Raw genomic sequence first — 17,356 nt, 5'->3', positions numbered from 1 at the left:
GAATGGGAATAGGGATGGGGAAGGGGAGGCCTCGAGCCCAAACCATGCCTTGGGTCATAGGGCCAAATCTTAGATAAAATGAGTTGCAGGGTAAGTCACAGCCCAAGTCCAGGATTAGAGGCTAGAAAAAGCAACTCTTGTCAGTTGTGAGAGTTGTGTTAAGGAGCAGGAATTTGCAGTGCTGTCCTGAGTACTCTGAGGGTAAGTTTGGGTTGGAAAAGTGGCTTGGGTGGGAAAAGCTGCCCCTGATCCTACTGGACATTTAGGGGATGATTCCCAGCATGGATCTGACCTCAGACCCAAGAGGTTGGAAACCAATCCTTGCCTGTGCAGCCAGTGGAGATGGGGAGGGATTTACTGTGTGGGGAAACAGATGGGAAGAGAAGCTGTATGTAACAATTGATTTTCTGCTGTTATTGCTCCCTTTTTCCATTCTCACTGGAAACGTTCCAACCCTGGCACAGACACACCAAAGTCACTACAAAAGATCCCTTCAGGATCATCACCCACGCCAGGCTGGCTTTTATCACCCCCCTCACGATTCCCAACCAAAAACCACCTTCGAAAGGAATCCCCCCCTCTCCCTCGCTCAGAGTCCGCATTTGAGGATTCCACGGATTGCGAGGCCGTTGGGAGCACGTGGAACGCTCAGGAGCCATGGTTTGGGGAGGTTCCTGCTGATTCTGATCCATTCAGGCTCTTTTCTGGCAGGTCTGGCCCAGCGCATGCGGGGGTGACCCGGAACGTGCCCACGGAGCCGCTCTGTCCGTGCTCCGGGTGTTTTGGGCTCCTCAGTGCTGGCACCTCGTCCTCATGAGGTGCCACCCAGTCCCCCCTTCAGGCCCGCTGTCCCCAGATCCGGCCTAATTCCTGCGGAGCGGGTGCCACATGGAGACGGGCTTGCGGAGCGTGGCCAGCATCTGGTTCCAGTGCGTGGTGCCCATGCCGCTGGCCGCGGGCCCGATGAGCACGTGGCCCGTGTTGTCACCGCGCCCGTCCTCGCCGCTCTCGGCCACCGTCACACGCAGGGACAGCTCCTGGGGGGCACGGGGCTGTCATGGCCTTGCACAGACCCCCCCCAGACACGTATCCCTGTGCCCTCTCCATGGGCAACGCATCCATGCATCACCACCCAGCCTGGCATGCCCCGCATACACGCTCTGTGCCCCCACCCTGTTCAAACCCGCCCCCTGTTCTTGAAACCCCTCCAAATCCCTAAATACCCACCCTCATATACCCCCCACACACAGCTCCCTCTTTCCCCCACATCCCCTAAATCCATCTTTGCCCCTGTCCCCATACCAGACCATCCCTGTGCATCCAACCCACACACCCATATCCTCCCCAAGAGTCCCCCACACACATCCCCCCTCCAGCAGCCATTCCCATACATCCATGCCTCTCCAAGCAGCCCCCACACATCCACCCCAAACCAGACCCACACCCCTACAACCCCCACAGCTCCCAGGATCACTCCCCAGAACCCCACACCCCCAGGAGCTCCCCACTGGAGGGCTTGGGGAGCTTGAGGAGCACTGGGATGTGTCCTCCCTCCCTCTCCAGCCACCCTGGGCTGGGCCAGACCTGGAGCACGATGGCCGGCACAGAGAAGATCATGGCCTCGTTGAACACGGGGTTGGTGTCTCCCCTCTTCACTGCTGTCTTCTTCTTGCTGATCTTCCTCCCGTCCTGCAGCAGGTACACCTTGACGAAGGGATCTGCTCAGAGGGCAGGAGAGGGATCAGTCACACGTGTCCCAGGTAATGTGGAGAAAGCGGGGGGGGGCCCTTTTTGGTGTCAGGTCTGTCCTCACAGGGAGCCCTCCCGTGTAGCAAATCAGATAAATCAGGACAAACCCCACCACGGAGCCCCCCCTCACCTGCAGTCACCTTCCCATTGCTCCACACGAGGTTCTTGGCTTTGACCACCACCACCGTGAGCCGCTCGGCCGTGGGCAGGTAACTCAGGGAGAGCAGGATCTCCCCCACCGTGTCCACCGCCTGTGGGACACAACATCCAGGACACAACATCCACGACAAGACAACCTCCCACTGTCCCAAATTCCAGCTGGGAGATGGGACACCCCTGGCTCACCTTGTTGGTGTCCTGCAGGTAGAGCCAGGCGTTGAAGGGGCGCGTGGCCAGGTCCAGGTCGGAGAGCTTGAGCTCGGCCACGCCGGTGCTGACGCTCCGCTCGTCCTCGTCGATGCCGAAGACGGAGAAGCGCAGGCTGTTCTCCTCCAGCGCCGCCGGATCCAGCGGCACCGAGAAACGCTCGTCAAAGGCCACGGAGTAGGCGCTCCTCTGGATCTGCCGTGGGAAGCAGGGATAGCCCTGGCACACATGGGGCTGGGTGCTGCTCCCCAACTCCACCCCACCTCAGGGGAATAGCAAGAAGTGCAGGGAGGGCATACCCAGGGCATGCCCCATCCAATAGGGATGGTTTATTCCTGGCCTGACCACAGCAACTGCTCAGCCATTGGGATGAAAATCAGGGCTGTGACCTGCCCTGGTGCCTATTAATTATTTTAATTAGAGAATCGGCGTTGGCCCAGTGCTCTCGGATACATCCCAACCCCCTGGGAGTGCGGATGCACATCAGGTGACAGAATTTATGGCTACAAGGTGTAACCCCCAGACCTTCTCCAAGCTGAACCAACTCCTGAACGTGCCCAGTGGGAATGGTGCTGTTTGGCTGCTGTTGTCCCTGTGTCATGTCATTCTCTGGGAGCAGAGGCAGCAGCAGCTCCCATGGCTCATCCTGCAGATGCTGCTGCCCCAAAGAATCGGCCAAGGGAAAATGCTCTGAGGTCACAAATTTAGGGATTCTTTTTTTTCCCCTACTCCAGCCCTGTTTCACATCCAAGATGTTGTAGGCGAACCAGGGGTTTGTCCCATAGCATGGAAAGTTGTAGGATTGGATAGCATGGAGCTAAGTGGAACCACCAGCTCCCCAAAGCCACCCAAACCTGGGTGGAGAAGGGACTCCTCTGTGGGGCTGTGTCACCCCAAAAGCCCCCCAGGAGAGGGTTGCTCTGCCCCAAGGACTCTCTTCCGTCTCAGTCTGCTCCTAGCCCTGCTCCATCCCTGGGATGAAAGACACAAAGGCAGCACCTGCCATTCCTGCCTTCTTAGTCCACGCTCTCCCACTGGATACCACCAACCTCCAGAGTCCCTGGGGGATTGAAGTTCCTCTGTGTGAAGAGCAGATTTTAAAGCCCTACAGATTTTACAGACTGACTGTCTGCAGCCCACACTGTATTTTGGGAGTTCTGGATCAAGTACAACCAAACAGGAACTGCTATTTAAAATCCCTCCAGAAGCACGGGGAAAAAAAAGCAGCTGGGCCTTTATAACTGTGGCCTTGGGGCAGCCGAGGAGGTAAATTGTGCTGGTGAATTATAAATAATGACACTAAATAATAAATATCTCCAGAGCATAAATAAAGAGCCAGAGATTTGGATGGAAAAATGGTCTAAAAGGGCACTGTGGAAATATTTTGGAGGCAGCAGCTGGTTTGTGTGGATGGAGCAGCACCTCCACCCCAGTGGAGAGGGGCTTTAATGGAATGCAAATTCCCACTCCTTGCTGGAATATCCTGACTAAATCAAACTGACTCTGCAATAAAAGAGCTGCTGGAAGAAAACTGAAGCTCCTGCTTTCCAAAAGCAGCTTTTGAGGCACTTAAAAAGGGAGGTTTTGCCCCAGATCCAACCTTGGTTGTGGCTGCCAGTGCTGCCACATGGATTTTCCACAATCCTTTGTGGGGAGGGAACAGCGTTGGGACTGCTGTGGGAAGCAGAGGGACTGTGGGGACTCAGGGGACTGTGGGGCCATGGCAAGACACCAGTAGCACCTGCCCAAACTGCCACTGCCACCCAAATCCCACCCAAGGCCACTTCCTCCCTGTGCCACTGCATCCTTCCCACAGCAGGGACAGTCAAGCAGGAGAACTTGCCACCAGCCATGCTCAGAGAGGACAAAGTCAGCCCAAATCCCAGCCAAGGGGGAGACATTCCTGCCTCTGCTGTGTTTCTGATATGTAAACCCACCTGGGACACCCCTCAAAATCCTGCGCCAGCCCAAAGCTCTCTGCACCCGAATCCCATCACCGCTGTGGGGAGATGAGACCCACCCCAAAATCCCATGCCAACTACATCCGTGCTCCCAAACCCCACCACTGCCTTGGGGAGCTGGTATCCCCCAGATCCTGCACCAACCATTTCCAATCCTGGCATGCCCTGCTCCCAAAACCACACCACTTCCTTGGGGAATGCGGCCAAGGAACGCTGCCACGCAAAACGCCACGTGTGCCCAGGGGTCTGTGGGGATGTCTGGGTGCGAATGAGGGGCTCACCCGGGAGATGCCGACGATCTGCTCGGCCGGGAGGAGGCTGATGCGCATGAAGCAGGACTCGAAGCGCGCATCCTCCTTCTCCAGCAGGTCCTTGCCCTGCAGCAGCGTCACGTGCAGGGCGGCCGCCCTCCCGTCGTACTCCATGGACACCTCCACCTGCCCCACCGTGAAATCCTGCCCGAAGTTGTTCCCGATGGACGAGATGGAGTTGAGGGAGTCGGCCGAGATGGATTTCCGCAGGGGGCCGTAGTGGGCCAGGCCCAGGTCTCTGCCCATCAGCTCCAGGCTGCCCAGCTCCTGGATGCTCTCCAAAGTGTCCTCTGCCCTCAGGCTGCTCTTGCGGGACGAAGAGCTCCGACCTGGAGCCCGCTGCGAGCCCGGGGCCAGCCCTCGCTGCCAGGGAGAGGAAAGCAGGCTGTGCCATCCATGCCATCCCTCCGTGCGGAGCCGGACAGCTGGGCTTCTCCGCCGCCTCCTTGGATGCATCCCGGCCCCTGCCTGGCCTCAAGCTGCCGCGGCAGCGAGCCCGGAGCTTCCCGCAGCTCCCAGCTCCAGCGGTCCCCCCAAAAGCTCCGGCAGCACCAGGCTGGAGCCCGTGGCTCTTCCCCACAGCGAGGGGATCCAAGAGATATTCCCACCCCTCCCGCATCCCGCGCGCTGCCAAGGGAAGGAGACAAGCGCAGCTTCCCCCCTTACCTTGTTCCTGATGTCCGGGCACGCCGCTCCGTACTTCTGCTCCAGGTACCGGTAGTCATAGTTGGGGAAGGGGGAAGGGGCCGGGTAGCTCCCGGAGCGCCAGAGCTTCCACAGGTTGATGGCCGCGATTCCCAGCAGCGCCAAGGCGCCGGCGGCGTAGAGCCCGATCTCCCACCGCGGCGGGCTGGAGGCCACTGCAGGGGACAGGGGGCTCCGTGAGCTGGTCACAATCCCGGGAATGAGCCTTCAGCCTCGGCTGCTTCCACGCCGGGAACTCGGCTCCAAGCTCCGAGGATGGGATGGGCCGAGGAGGGGATAAACCGCAGCTCCCACCCGGGTGGCTGCGAACGGGTCAGGCAGAGGCTGTGCCGGCCAAAAACTGGCAGCTCTGGCTCGGCTTTCCCGGGAGATGAAGTTCTCCTGTGTCCCAGCCCCGCTTCCCAGCGAGTGGCTGTGTCGCTCCGGAGGTGCCGGGGGTCCCTTTGCCAGCTGCGGCTCTGTGCCACTGACAGATGTGCCCAGCGCACATCTGCATCGCCCTCGGCCCAGCTGCTGCCTGGGGATGCCACGGAAAGGCGGGACAAGGGAAAAACCAAAGGAAAAGCTGCTGGAAAGAGGCAGAGCCCCGCGGGTGCCGCCGGAGCGAGCGGGGAGGGAGCGCCGGGCTGGGCTGCGAGCGGTTCCTGCTGCATTGCACCAGCCTCCATCACTCCCGCACCGAACCGGCACCAGCCGCCCCGTGCAGCACAGGAAAAGGGGGAAAGAGAGGATTTCTCATCCCGGAGCGCTGCCGGGGAGTCCTCCGGCATCATCACGCCGCAGAGCTCCCTCCTTCGGAGCTGGAAAAAGCCCAAAGCCGAGGCTGAACTCCCACATCGCATCCGAGCGCAGGGACAAGCTGCTGCTCCCCCCAGCCCTCCTCCAGCGGGAACAGCAGAAGGAACTGAGTACTCGCATCCAAAGCACCTGCTTTGGATCCCAGGAGCAGCCCACAGGGATCTGCGAGGTTAAACATTGGGATGGGACCCGGGTCCTGCTTCATCCACCCTGACCCAAAACCCTAAAGGGCTCTGCTTTATCCCTGCATCCCGGCTAAGGATGCTGTGGGAAGCAGTTGGAGGTTTCCCGTGCCAGAGCTCCCAGGCTCCTGCTATGGCGGAGGGGTAAAATTGGAAATAAAAAATAGCAGAATAATCTTTTACTGGCTCTGAGGAACTCCAAGTGCAAATCCCAGCTGAACTGGAATCTGCTTCCCCCTCATTCCTGCTTGTTTCCAAGGGCTGAGCACTCACGCTGGAAAACTTAGAGGTTTTAAGGGTTTACCCTTGTTTTAGGAAACAAAACCCAACAGGCCCATGGAGCAGAGGGTTCTCCCCACGGAAAGCAGCGAGGACCTGACAACCCTTCCCCAAAAAAAACCTCAGTGTGAGCACCAGCAGCTCTGCCCCAAACCCTTCCTGGGCTCCCTGGGGAGAACTCACCACTGAAGCGGGATCTGCTTACGTGCCCAGTGTCCATGGCAAACACTCCCTGCGAGCGGGACAGCCTGGAATGCGTGAGACACAGCGTTAGGATGAAGGGGAAGAACTGAAAAATGAATGCCTTGTGATTTTCCAGCAGGGATGCTCCATCACTGCTCCCCCTCCATCACTCCCAGCCTTGGCTCCACTTCCAAGCGCTGAGCAAACGAGCTGAAGCCTTTCAGCCACCGGCAGGAGCTGAAGGAGGGACAGGAACCCTCGGGAAGGGGTAGAGCTGCTCAATTTACCTCGGGAGCCTTTAAACATTCCCAACCTCTCAGCATGTGGACATTGCCCCTCCAGGAGCCCTTTGCTGCTTTTCCAGCTGAAATCTTCCTTTGCCTCCTGCAGCTTCCCAGACTCTCCTGAGGCTTTGCCCTAGCCCGAGCCGAGGGGGGCAGCCCTATTGTACCATTTTGTGGGGTTTAGGGGATGTTCTTCCCCAGGAATCAGCTCCTGCAGCAGGAAAGCTCCATGGCCTTCCCCCACAAAAGGGTTTTCCCCAGTCAAGTCAAAAAGAAGCTGCTCTCCCAGGCAGATCCTAGCACAAGGCACCATGGATGCTGAGGAGGATTTATCCAAGCCACTACTCCTGAAAAGAGGGGTTTGAGATCCCCAAAAACACCCAACAAGCAAATCCAATGGGAACTGAGCAGCACCCCTTGTTCCCTGGCATCTGTGCCAGGGAATCACAGGCCACAGAGAACTGGTGGGATCCCACAGAACCCCAAGGGGACACAACCTCAGCACTGCACCTAAACCCCCACACACCCCCCTCAGAGTCCCCCAGCCCTTCTCCAAAATTCCCGAAGCCCACTCATGGAGCTGGACTGGCTTTGGACAGATGGTTCTGCAATACTTGGGCCCCACCTTCCAGCTCCCCTTGGGTGCTCACAGCCTCAGGCACTTGGGAGGGGGGGAGCAGTGATCAGCTCCCCCCAAAACCATCCAGGCTTGGATTTCAACAGGCAAAAGTGGGAATTTCATGCATGGAACATCAGCTGTGCTGGCTTGGCTTCCTCTGCAGGGCACACAGCCTATCCTGGGGATAACAGGAGGAAGGGGAGCCCTAAATGTAACCCGAAGTGATAGTGATGCTGGGATGGGGCTGGGAGATGCCCAGTCCCTCCCCACCCTCCTCTCTCTGGCACAAATCTCCCTGTGCAATGTATGAAACACTCCTCTCCTGGCTGAGAACGAGCTGAGCTCATGCTATGGGCTGAGCTCAGCTCAAGGCCCACTTTGCTGTTTAGTGCTGAAAACTGACATCTTAACAGAGCATCGTGATGGAGATTTACCCTAAACTGCCTGTTTTTATGCCCTGGAAAGCCCCCGTGCCCAAGCAAGGCGCTCTGTTCCTCTCTCTGCTTCCCAATTATTTTTAATACGAAAACAGCAAAGTTTTCAGGACTGACTTTCCCTGCAAGACAAACATCCCCTTTAAACCCCTTCCATCTCTCTTCCCAGTTTCTTCTGGAAATTAGAAGGACTTTGTAATTTTTCTTTCCTTTCAGAGCTCTCCCCAAAACCTCCCTCTCTAATGAGCTCTAAGCATCAAGTTAAGCAGATTTCCAAGGCATCACCTGGAAAGAGACTGCAGTGCTCAGCACTGGGATGAAACCCAGAGGTATTTTCCTATTAGGAAAACAGCATCAATCTCTCCTGAGCAAGGAAACGGGGGTGGAGGTGCTTGGGGAAGGATTTATGTCTTTTTTTTGTTAACTAAGCTCTTCCCTGGAGCATTGCACCGAGCTGCTCTGACATCCCCCTGACTTGCTGCTCAAATCCCTGGGAAATCAAGCCTGAGGCATTGGGAAGGGAAGAGGCACCACTCTCCTGCTGCTGGCAGCACAGGGATTGATGGATTTTTCACCCACAGACCTCAAGATCAGGCTGAAGAGCCCTGGTTTGGGGTGCAGAGTCCCAGGTTTGGGGTACAGACATCTCAACACCCCAAAGCCAGGGCAGCTTCATTTTCCTTGGGAGCTGCTGCAGAGCTCAGGTCCCTCTTCCTGCTTGGAGGGACAATAAAACAGCTCAACGAGGTAGAGAAAAACAGCATCAAAGCCACCTGTCTCCCCTGGAAAAGGGGGTCCCCCAGCCTTCACGGGGTTGTCACCTCGCTGCTGCCAAGGCCACAGGCACAGCAACCCCAATTGCTGGTCCCAAAGCACCGGGACCAACCTGGCTATGACCCCCCTGAGCACACTGCAGTCTCCAGACGTCCCAACCCAGGTTCCAGCGATCTCCTTGCTCATCCTCCCTCGCTGTCCTGCCCCAGACACCCGTGGCCGGTGCGCTGAGCCCGGGCTAAGCTCGGCTCAGCGGTGGTGCCGGTCCTGCAGCGCTGCTCTGCCAGCCCCTTCCACCGCTCTCCTGCCCTGCCCGGCCTCCATCCGCAGGCCACAGAAGCGGGATGGAGTTTGCTCCTGGCACGAATAAAGACGCATCCCAAACTTGCCAAAACAGAAGGATTTGGGCTCTGCTCTCACCCATCGCCCTCCCCAGCCCCCACAGGGGACACATCCCACCCGAACCGGTGCCCCCCGCGCTTTACCTGGACAGGTACAAATCCTCAGGGATCCGCGGGGAGCGCGGGGACCCCCGGGCGGCCCCGGCATCCGCCGAGCTGTGTCCACTCCCAGGGGGGAGGGGGGGCCCTGCGACCCCCGTGGCCCGCCCGGCCGGCGGTGGGGACCGGGCAGAGCCCCCCGCACCGCCCGAGGGTCCCCGAGCTCAGCCCCGGGATCCACGGGACTCCCCAACCCCGGGATGCTTCCCGGCCGCGGGGACCGGGCAGAGCCCCCCCGCCGCTGCCCGGGGGTCCCTGCGGCTCCAGAGCCCAGCCCCGGGATCCGGGATGTCCCCCCCAGAGCCGGGATGCTTCCCGGCGGTGCGGGACCGGGAGCGGCTCCGCTCCCTCGCCCAGCCCAGCCCGGGGCGGAGCTGCAGCTCATCCGTGCCATGAGCTGGGCGGTCTCTGCGCCTCCCCGGGCTTGGCTCAGCCCAGCCCGAACCCCCCGGCAGAGCCTGCCCACCCCGGGGGTCTCTCTGGTTTGCCTGACAGGCTCCCAGCTTTCCGGAGGAAGTTGCCATAAAAACAAAACAAAACAAAACAAAACAAAACAAACCCAAAAAAACCCCAAAACAACCCAACGAAATTCACCCCAAACCCCTGTGAACGCACCCCAAATCAAATCCCAGCCAGGAGTGAGGAGGAACAATGCCAAATCCCTCCTCCCGTACCAGAGACCCTCTGCTGTGTGCTTCGCCATACCAGGCTTTCCCAAATCCCACTTCCCAGGGACTCCCCGGTCCATCCACATCTCTGCATCTCCAGCTGCTCCTCCCCACGGACCCTGACGAGTGCTTCTCTCCACGGGCTCCCATGTCCCCTCCCCTTGTCCCCCAAAGGTGCAGAGCCCCTTGTGCTCTCTGCCTCACCATCCTAAAGCTGAATCCTTGGGTTCTCCCTTGTCCCAAACAGCTTCCAGGTGTGTGTCCCTCCTGGCCATAGGGACACCTGGGGCTGTCCAGCAAGGTCTTGGCTGTGGATGTTCCTAAGAAAAACCATCAGATCCTCTCCCTCTGCAGCAGAAAGTGGAATCTTTTGGGATCTGGCCCCAAAAGCCCCTTGGACAGTTTGGCTCCATGCCCACCACACCAGGACCATTGGAAAGACTGTGCCTTCACACCCTCCTGTGGGATCTTCCCTTTCCCCGCCTTCATATCCATGGCTTCAGCCACCTCACCTTAACATCAGGTGACTTCTAGGACAACAAGGAGCAATTTCAGACAGCAGGAGAAACACTTTTGATTGGAGAAAATGAAGTAATTGTGATTTTGTGAGGAAAAAACACCCACACAAACAGAAAAGGTGGGGTCAGAGGCCACGGACCAGTGTGACATTCCAGGACCTGTAATTCCCAGGAACACTCATATCCAGCCACAGGGCCAGGCTCCCTGCTCTATAAAGATGCAAGGGGGGCAGCACTAGGAGATGCCCCCATGATCTTCCTGGTAGGAAGTTCATTTTCAGGGAGAAAATGTAGCAAGTTTTGACTGCACCAAAAATGCTTCCTGGGTGGGAGAGCTGCCTCCTCCTGCAGCCAAGGCTCCTTTCCATGAGGCTTCCTGGCTCTTCCTCTGGGTACAGCTGGAAAAGAGCAGGCCATGGTCCTTCCCCACTTCCCAAAGCTCCCCTGCATCCCCAGGGACGTGGCAGGATGTCCCTCTACAGGACAGCCCAGGACCTAGCACCTTCCTGCAGGGCACCTCAGGGCTCACCACTCCAGACTCTGGGCAAAAGTGACCCCCAGGACTGTTCCTGACAGGATTGGATCAGGCTGAGGTTCAGAAATCTCCAAGCTGGGCACCTGGATTCACCCAGCCTCACACAGACAACCAGCTCACCTATTAAAAACTCCTCCTTTTTAAAGCAAACACTTACCTTTGGCCAAGCTCTCCATGAAATCGGTGACCACAGGTGGGAGACCTGTTCCAGGTGAGCTGGACACTCCTGTGTGGGAGCAGGAGCCAGCCACCTCTGCCCTCTCCACAGGGAGGGTCCCATTTTAGGTCACACGAAACGTTATTCCCATGAGGACTCCTGGCTTCCTTCCACCTCCTCCCTATGAGGCTGCTCTGAGACTGCTCCGAGGCGATCACAAAAGGATTCCTGAATCCAGGCATGTTTGCAGTGACCAGAGCCCACCTTTTTCCCTAAAAGCTTGGACACATTCCTTACCTCAAGGCCCAGCACCCACCCACCCATCCTGTGTGCTGGAGGGGACACAGCCCGAGCCCCCTCAGCCCCCTGGCTCCATGTTTGAGGTGACAAGAGAGGACCCACAGGCACTCTTTGTCCCAAAGGACAAATCAGCACACAGAACTACATGGATAGGATCCAGACTTATCCCTGGGATCCCCTGGATCAGACAGATGAGGCAGTGGCTCACATATGAGGTCAAAGCTCCCAGATCTTTCTGGATATTCCTCACCAGGTGTTGCCAGCAGCTAAGTGGCCCTTTGGTGAGAGGGGGGTGCAGTGACAAGTACCCCCAGCTCACCTGGCCACCTCCCTAGCTGGGGATCCCTGACTTCCAGACTGCCCATTGCCCACTTTTTATAGGTGGAATGTATCTGAGACACTAAAACTGGGAATGTTGGCTGTCATTTCCATACAAGACCGAACCGGATTAAAAACCTAGATGTGTGCTGGGCAGCAGCTCTGCGACCTCCTGCCACTTCAAAAGTTCAGGTTGTACTCTTGGAATTGTACTGTTTGTATCACTTTCTTCTGGATAAACACTTGCCTGAAAAACAGGCAGATTGGATTAAGCAGTGACAGGGTGACGTCAGTGCCCAGGACAGCGACGCAAGGGCTCAGAGCAGAGGGTACAGAATCCATGTGGATTAGTGGAGCTCTCACATTTTGGAATAATGACCTGGGGAAACAAAGCAGCCCAGGCTTCCAATTCCCTTTCCAGGATGCTGAGTCACCAGCAGAAACACTGCCTGGCTCAGGATGCTCCTTGGCTGTGCTGTGCCAGGGACGTGGTTGGCCTGGGCCTGCTGCTGGCAGGGGGGACAGGGATGGGGGTGTGACATTGCAGGCATCAGAAACCCCTCCAGAAGCTGTCCTGGAAGGAACAGGGCAGGGACAAAGGGCACTTTGAGAGAGCCCAGAGAGCAAACCCCCCGTGGTGAGGACGCAAACCCAGCTGAAGATAAAGCAAAGAACTCCAGACTGATGGGACGCTCCCCGTTTCTGCTTGTGACACATTTTACTCCGCAGAGCAAAGGCAGGTTAACCTTTCTCACTTCACCTTCCCTTACATTTAAGAGATGACCAAGACTAAAAGAGAAATTAAAAATAAGAGCTAAGGAGAAGTTGTCTGTCTGCCCAGAGCTGGGACACACCACCCACGTGCCGCAGGCCGCTCCAGGATATCGGAAGTCAGTGGGATGCCCTGCGGAGGGGCTGGAGCAGCAGTGTGGTGTGGTACATCCCGTGCAAGGAACGCAGCTTGGCCACACGTCCCTGTGTACCCGTGGTCACCTCTCTCAACACCTCACCCAACCCTCCTCCACAGCTCCAGGTAGTTCCAGCAGGAAGAACAGAATTCACTTCCTATGCCTGGTCTCTGTACACTCCAAAACAAGTGTTCCTAATGCCCAAACGCCCCACAGAGCTCTCAGTTCCCTGGGAATGGAGCAGCAGATCCCTGTGTGCCGTGCTCTGAGCCCCCTGTCTCCACACCTGGTTCCGAGGAAGACACACAGCAGCCGGTGAAGGCCCCGCCCCGTGTGCAGTGTCAGCGCTGACCTCCCTCCACAGACTTCCTCCAGCCCTGCCCAGGTGCCACGAGGAGAGAGGGGGGCTGTGTCAGTGCCATCCTCCCCCGAGAGGATTCCCACGCGCTGGAACGCTAACAATGACAATTAGGAGTTAGGTAGGATAAGGTTGGGACTGTGCACCAGGCCCTCTCGGGCACCACAAGTTCCTGTCAGTCCTGTGTCTGCGCTCAGAGCTTCCTCTCCCGGAGTTTGCTCCCGTTGGGCTCATCCAGCAGGGCTGAGTGTCCATCCCCGTTGCTCAGGCATTTGTCCTTCTCGTGCCTGTGCTCCTGCTTCTGCCGCCGGATCTCCTTGTACCGCAGGGTGATGTCCCTGCAACACACACAGCACACAGTTTCAGCCTGCAGGACCCACGGCAAGGGAACCTCTCTGCTCGGAGCTTCCTGGGGATAACAATTCACTGGAGCCTCTGGCTGAGCATTTCTGCAAGTGCTGATGGCACTGATTCACTGGCAGTTTGTGTTTCTGACCAGTGGCCTGGCTCTTCCCACCTCTTCCCACCTCTGCTGGAGCACAACAGCCAAACCTGCAGGAGCAGCCACTGCTGCCCCCTCCACACAGCACCGCACTGCAAGCAACTGTGGAATGGTTTGGGTTGAAAGGGATCCTAAAGCCCATCCCATTCCACTCCCTGCCATGGGCAGGAACACATTCCACTATGCCAGGCTGCTCTATCCAACCTGGACTTGGACACTTCCAGGGATGGGGCAGCCACAGGTTCTCTGGGCACCCTGTGCCAGGGCCTCTCCACCCTCATTTCTCCCCACAGCACATCTAACCCTGCTCTCTGTCAGTACGGAGCCATTCCCCCTTGTCCTGTGCCTCCAGTCCCTCTCCAGCCTCTTTGTGGGTCCCTTCCAATACTGGAGGGCTGCAAATTCCTCAGGCCCTGTGCAGCTGCTTTCCATGATCCAGACAATAAACTGCCAGGATCAGGCCCAGAGAGCTCTGTTTATTTCAGAACCTGCACCCAACTAGGAGAGCTGTGCTCTCTCCCCAGGCAGCACATTTGAGGATGGGGGTTGAACAAATCCTCCTGAAACCCTGGCCAGCCCCAAACACAGCCCCACCCACCGAATGAAGAAGCGCCAGGCCGTCCAGGTGAGCACCAGGATAATCCCCAGGATCCAGCACTGGGTGATGTAGAAGGGCAGGGACAGGGTGAGTGTGTAGGGATCGTACTTGACGACGATCAGGAACTCCGTGGCAGTAATAGCAGCAACCAGCCAGGCCTGCTGGCCCAGCTTCTTGTGGAACTTCCTGCAAGAGAAACAGAGACAAAAACATTTCATTGCTGTAAAATTAGGGATGTGGAGAAATCGGCACAAAAAGACAGCTGGGGCAGTGGTTTCATTCAGCTCTGCACAGTCCTACAAGTCTAGTTCAGATCACACACGCACTAAGGCTCTGCAGGATGACACTTTCATGTTGGCATTACTTCAGTTTCCTCTCTGAGGCTCTGAAAGCAAGAAAAGTTAAACTTCATCACCACACAATGCAGGGAAGTGCCCCCATTCCCAGGTAAATCCACATGAAACGATTCTCTGACCAGCCTGAGACCAGCTGCTGTTCAGGGTATGGTTCCAAACAGGAGCTTCTCAGACACGAGGCTCAGAGCCATGTTTGACACCAACCTATCGTGCAAGCCACACCAAACCATCCAAATACACTGGGAAAAAATATGGAATTAATCAAGTGTAGGTGATTGCTGATGTAGAGGGGATGAGTGCATTCCTTCTTAAAAGGTATCCTGCCTGGATCAGCTCAGATAAAAGGGCTGCAGAAACTGCTCCAGGTGGTGACAGATTAAATGGGCAGAGACCAGTCCTAACCCACAGGCAGAGAGATGAAAGGAAGCAGCAGATCTCTCACAAGGGATTCCAGCTGCTGGGATGACGAGGGCAGCTTTCTGCTCTGCTGGGCTGCTTCCTCCTCTGCCATCCTTTCTGTGACAACGGAATCAAAGATAATCGCAACACAAGAGCTGGGCAGCCCCTAAGGCTGCCGAGGAAGAGAGCTAGTTTCTTGCCTGAATACTCAGGAAAGATGCAGAAGATTTTTCTCACGATGAAGGAGATAGAAATTCATGGCCTTGATGCAGACTCCTTGGAGGTGACAGGAAGATTCCAATCAGGAATGTGTGACTAGGTCAAATGCCACAAACGCATCAAGACACTCCTGGTCAGGAACATTTCACACATCCAGTCCTCGGGAACTCGGAGGCAGCGTGTGGTGTGTGAGGGCTGGAGAAAGCTTTACCCCTCTTCTGGGACTTCACAATTCCTGGCACCACTTTGTCACCACTTCAGCCCAAAGTCCTGCAAGCAAAGCCCCAGAACTGCCTGCAGATACTCAGAATGCTGAACAGGAAAAAGAATCCTTCACATTGGAATTTCACTGCTTTCTAGACCAAACATTGCAGGGCTGGCTGAAGAGACCTCATCAGTTCACCCCAGACAATCCCATCACCACCAGACAAGGCAGTGAGCCACATATTTTTGTCAAGGAAGGTCAGTGGAATATTCCAATCTTAGAGCATTAAGAGCTTCCAAAAGGAAAAGGTCAGCAAGGTTTCCCATGTGATGTAAGCTAGGAGCCTCTGGTACAGCCTGCTCTTCCCAGCAGGAATAATGCACTGACTTTTGTAAATACAACCATGCAGCAAATCATGCTTACTCTGCTCTTCCCCTACACAACTCCACGGGAAGAATCCTGAAGGATCCTTGGCTTGAAATGATGTGCAAAGAAAGACAGTAAATGGGGGCAGATCCTGTCTGCCTGGATGGCCTGGAATGCAGGAAGGAATTACAAAACCCTCCACAGAGAAGGTACCAGGTAAGAGCAGGTGCTCAGCTCTGATGTCAGCTCTGGGGGGCATCAAGAAGAGCCAGGAACCCCAGGATGTGGGGGCAGTCACCTCCCCCAGCAGGGAAAACGGCAGGAGGTGGTGGCAGTGACAGGGGACGGTGCATCTCGGGATGAGCTGCTCCAGCTCGTGGAAAGAACAGCAACAATCGGAACCAGGGATGAGGCACTGGCAAGGGATGGCTCTCCCAAACTCCAGTGTTATGTCATGTGGCTGAACAGAGGGCAAAGGAGCTTTTCCAACCCAAACACAAGAAGATGAATGGTGCCAAGGAGAGGAGCTCAGCAGCGAGGCAGAGAGTCTTCTTACCTGTGAGTTGGAGGCACGTCCCAAACCAGTAGGTCCAACACCAAGGGCAGGGCATCCTGCCCCTGTGGAATGTCCTGAATTCCGACTAAGCAATGTGGGCTGGCCCTTCTTCCCAGTTCTAGGAGTCAAAGCCTTGCAAGGGAAACTGATCTTCAGACCATGTTGGAACCCTAAATTCTGAACACAGACACTTTTTTGCGTTGGTCAGCGACAGACAATGAACGCCCCTGGAAGCCAGGCGGTGCCTTAGGCTGAGGATGTGGGCTCAGGCAGGTTGTGACATTAAAAGAAAAGGTGATTTTGAGAACAAAGCTTTCTCAGCTCTCACATGGTCTGCAGAAACAAAAGCAGTGAGGACAAATATGATGCTGAGGTGGGAACAGTCTCAAGTACATGCACTGCTGCGTGTGGTGCCTGACCTGCAGCACATCCTGCCACTGAGGGCCTCTGACCTACAAGAGGATGCCAGGAGAGCTCCAGAGGGCAGGGGGAAGACAGTTCAAGGAAAGAAGTGCCTTTAAGAATCACATTTTCTTAATCTGGGCCCCGATGTCCCCAAAGGGCACATCCAAGGACTGCAGTTCCTGGCTCTCAGTCTGGAATCATCTGGAATCAGAGCACAGCGCTCCTCTGCCCACGAGCCAGGGGCACTCCAGCTCATTTCCACATTCCCTTCTCCACAGAGAGATCATTTACCAGACACTGAGGTTAACACAGTGCACACACAATGCCCTTAACAACAGCTGCTCTCTGACCAGGGGGAGTGAGAGTGGTACCTCCAAAACAAAGGAACACGAAGCGGATGCTTTGGGATTAGGCCTTTTTTGTCCCTGACAAGCTGAACTGGTGCCCGAGATGGATGCCAGCAAGCTGGAGCAAGTTCAAAACAAAGCACGTGGAGCTCAACATGGGAAGAGCAGAGAGGTGGGGCTTACGGGTCGTCCATGAAGTCATAGATCTCCCTCATGGCCACTCCTCCCACGTTGACAAAAAACACGAGGCGTAGCAGCACCAAGTAGTGTTCAGGGGGCATCCACAGCACAAACTTCAGGTAAAACGTGTTCAGCTCTGCCAATAAAAACTGGGAGAAGGGACATTGGAATTACATTTGGAAAATACCACTGGATGAAGCCTGGAATGCCCCTCTCTCCCTGAACGGCTCCCCCTGTGCATTTCTCAGCCCTGCTCAGTATCACCAAGTGAACCATCAGCACCAACCCAAAACCAATTGGGTTTTTAAACATTTTC

At 56.4% G+C, this 17,356-nt stretch overlaps 2 protein-coding genes across 5 annotated transcripts in view; both read right to left on the bottom strand.

Annotated features, from left to right (window-relative positions):
* Positions 1–863: 863 nt before the first annotated feature.
* Positions 864–12,209, bottom strand: SYT12 (synaptotagmin 12). 2 transcript variants are annotated; one of them, XM_058848883.1, is made up of 8 exons: positions 9,131–12,209; positions 6,535–6,599; positions 5,054–5,247; positions 4,358–4,750; positions 2,095–2,310; positions 1,880–2,000; positions 1,585–1,718; positions 864–1,037 (listed from the first exon to the last, which is right to left on the bottom strand). In XM_058848883.1, the coding sequence occupies exons 2-8, from the start codon at positions 6,569–6,571 to the stop codon at positions 864–866; spliced, it is 1,269 nt and encodes a 422-aa protein (XP_058704866.1). In that variant the 5' UTR covers positions 6,572–6,599; positions 9,131–12,209. The 2 variants fall into 2 exon arrangements, with proteins under 2 accessions (XP_058704866.1, XP_058704875.1); XM_058848892.1 differs by lacking the exon at positions 9,131–12,209 and having other exon boundaries at positions 5,054–5,892; positions 6,535–7,316.
* A 131-nt stretch (positions 12,210–12,340) lies between these two features.
* PTDSS2 (phosphatidylserine synthase 2) overlaps positions 12,341–17,356 on the bottom strand; it is a 30,078-nt gene continuing 25,062 nt past the window's right edge. For all 3 annotated transcript variants that reach the window (XM_058848853.1, XM_058848862.1, XM_058848871.1), the window contains 3 exons: positions 17,044–17,189; positions 14,008–14,193; positions 12,341–13,245 (listed from right to left, as the gene is read on the bottom strand). In XM_058848853.1, coding sequence (XP_058704836.1) covers positions 13,101–13,245; positions 14,008–14,193; positions 17,044–17,189 — 477 coding nt within the window. In that variant the 3' untranslated portion in view covers positions 12,341–13,100. The remainder of the gene's footprint in view (positions 13,246–14,007; positions 14,194–17,043; positions 17,190–17,356) is intronic.

The sequence above is a fragment of the Poecile atricapillus genome, chromosome 1, assembly GCF_030490865.1.
Source record: "Poecile atricapillus isolate bPoeAtr1 chromosome 1, bPoeAtr1.hap1, whole genome shotgun sequence".
NCBI classification, from domain to species: domain Eukaryota; kingdom Metazoa; phylum Chordata; class Aves; order Passeriformes; family Paridae; genus Poecile; species Poecile atricapillus.
The sequence above is the reverse complement of the archived record's forward strand: the minus strand, read 5'-3'. Positions and strand labels throughout refer to the sequence as shown.

Coding starts and splice junctions, on each gene's coding strand:
- SYT12 (XM_058848883.1), bottom strand. CDS start 6,571: ATGGACACTGGGCACGTAAGCAGATCCCGCTTCAGTG. Junction 4,751..5,053: donor GCCCGGACATCAGGAACAAG/GTAAGGGGGGAA, acceptor TCTCCCTGGCAG/CGAGGGCTGGCCCCGGGCTC. Junction 1,038..1,584: donor TGCCGGCCATCGTGCTCCAG/GTCTGGCCCAGC, acceptor CGTGCCCCCCAG/GAGCTGTCCCTGCGTGTGAC.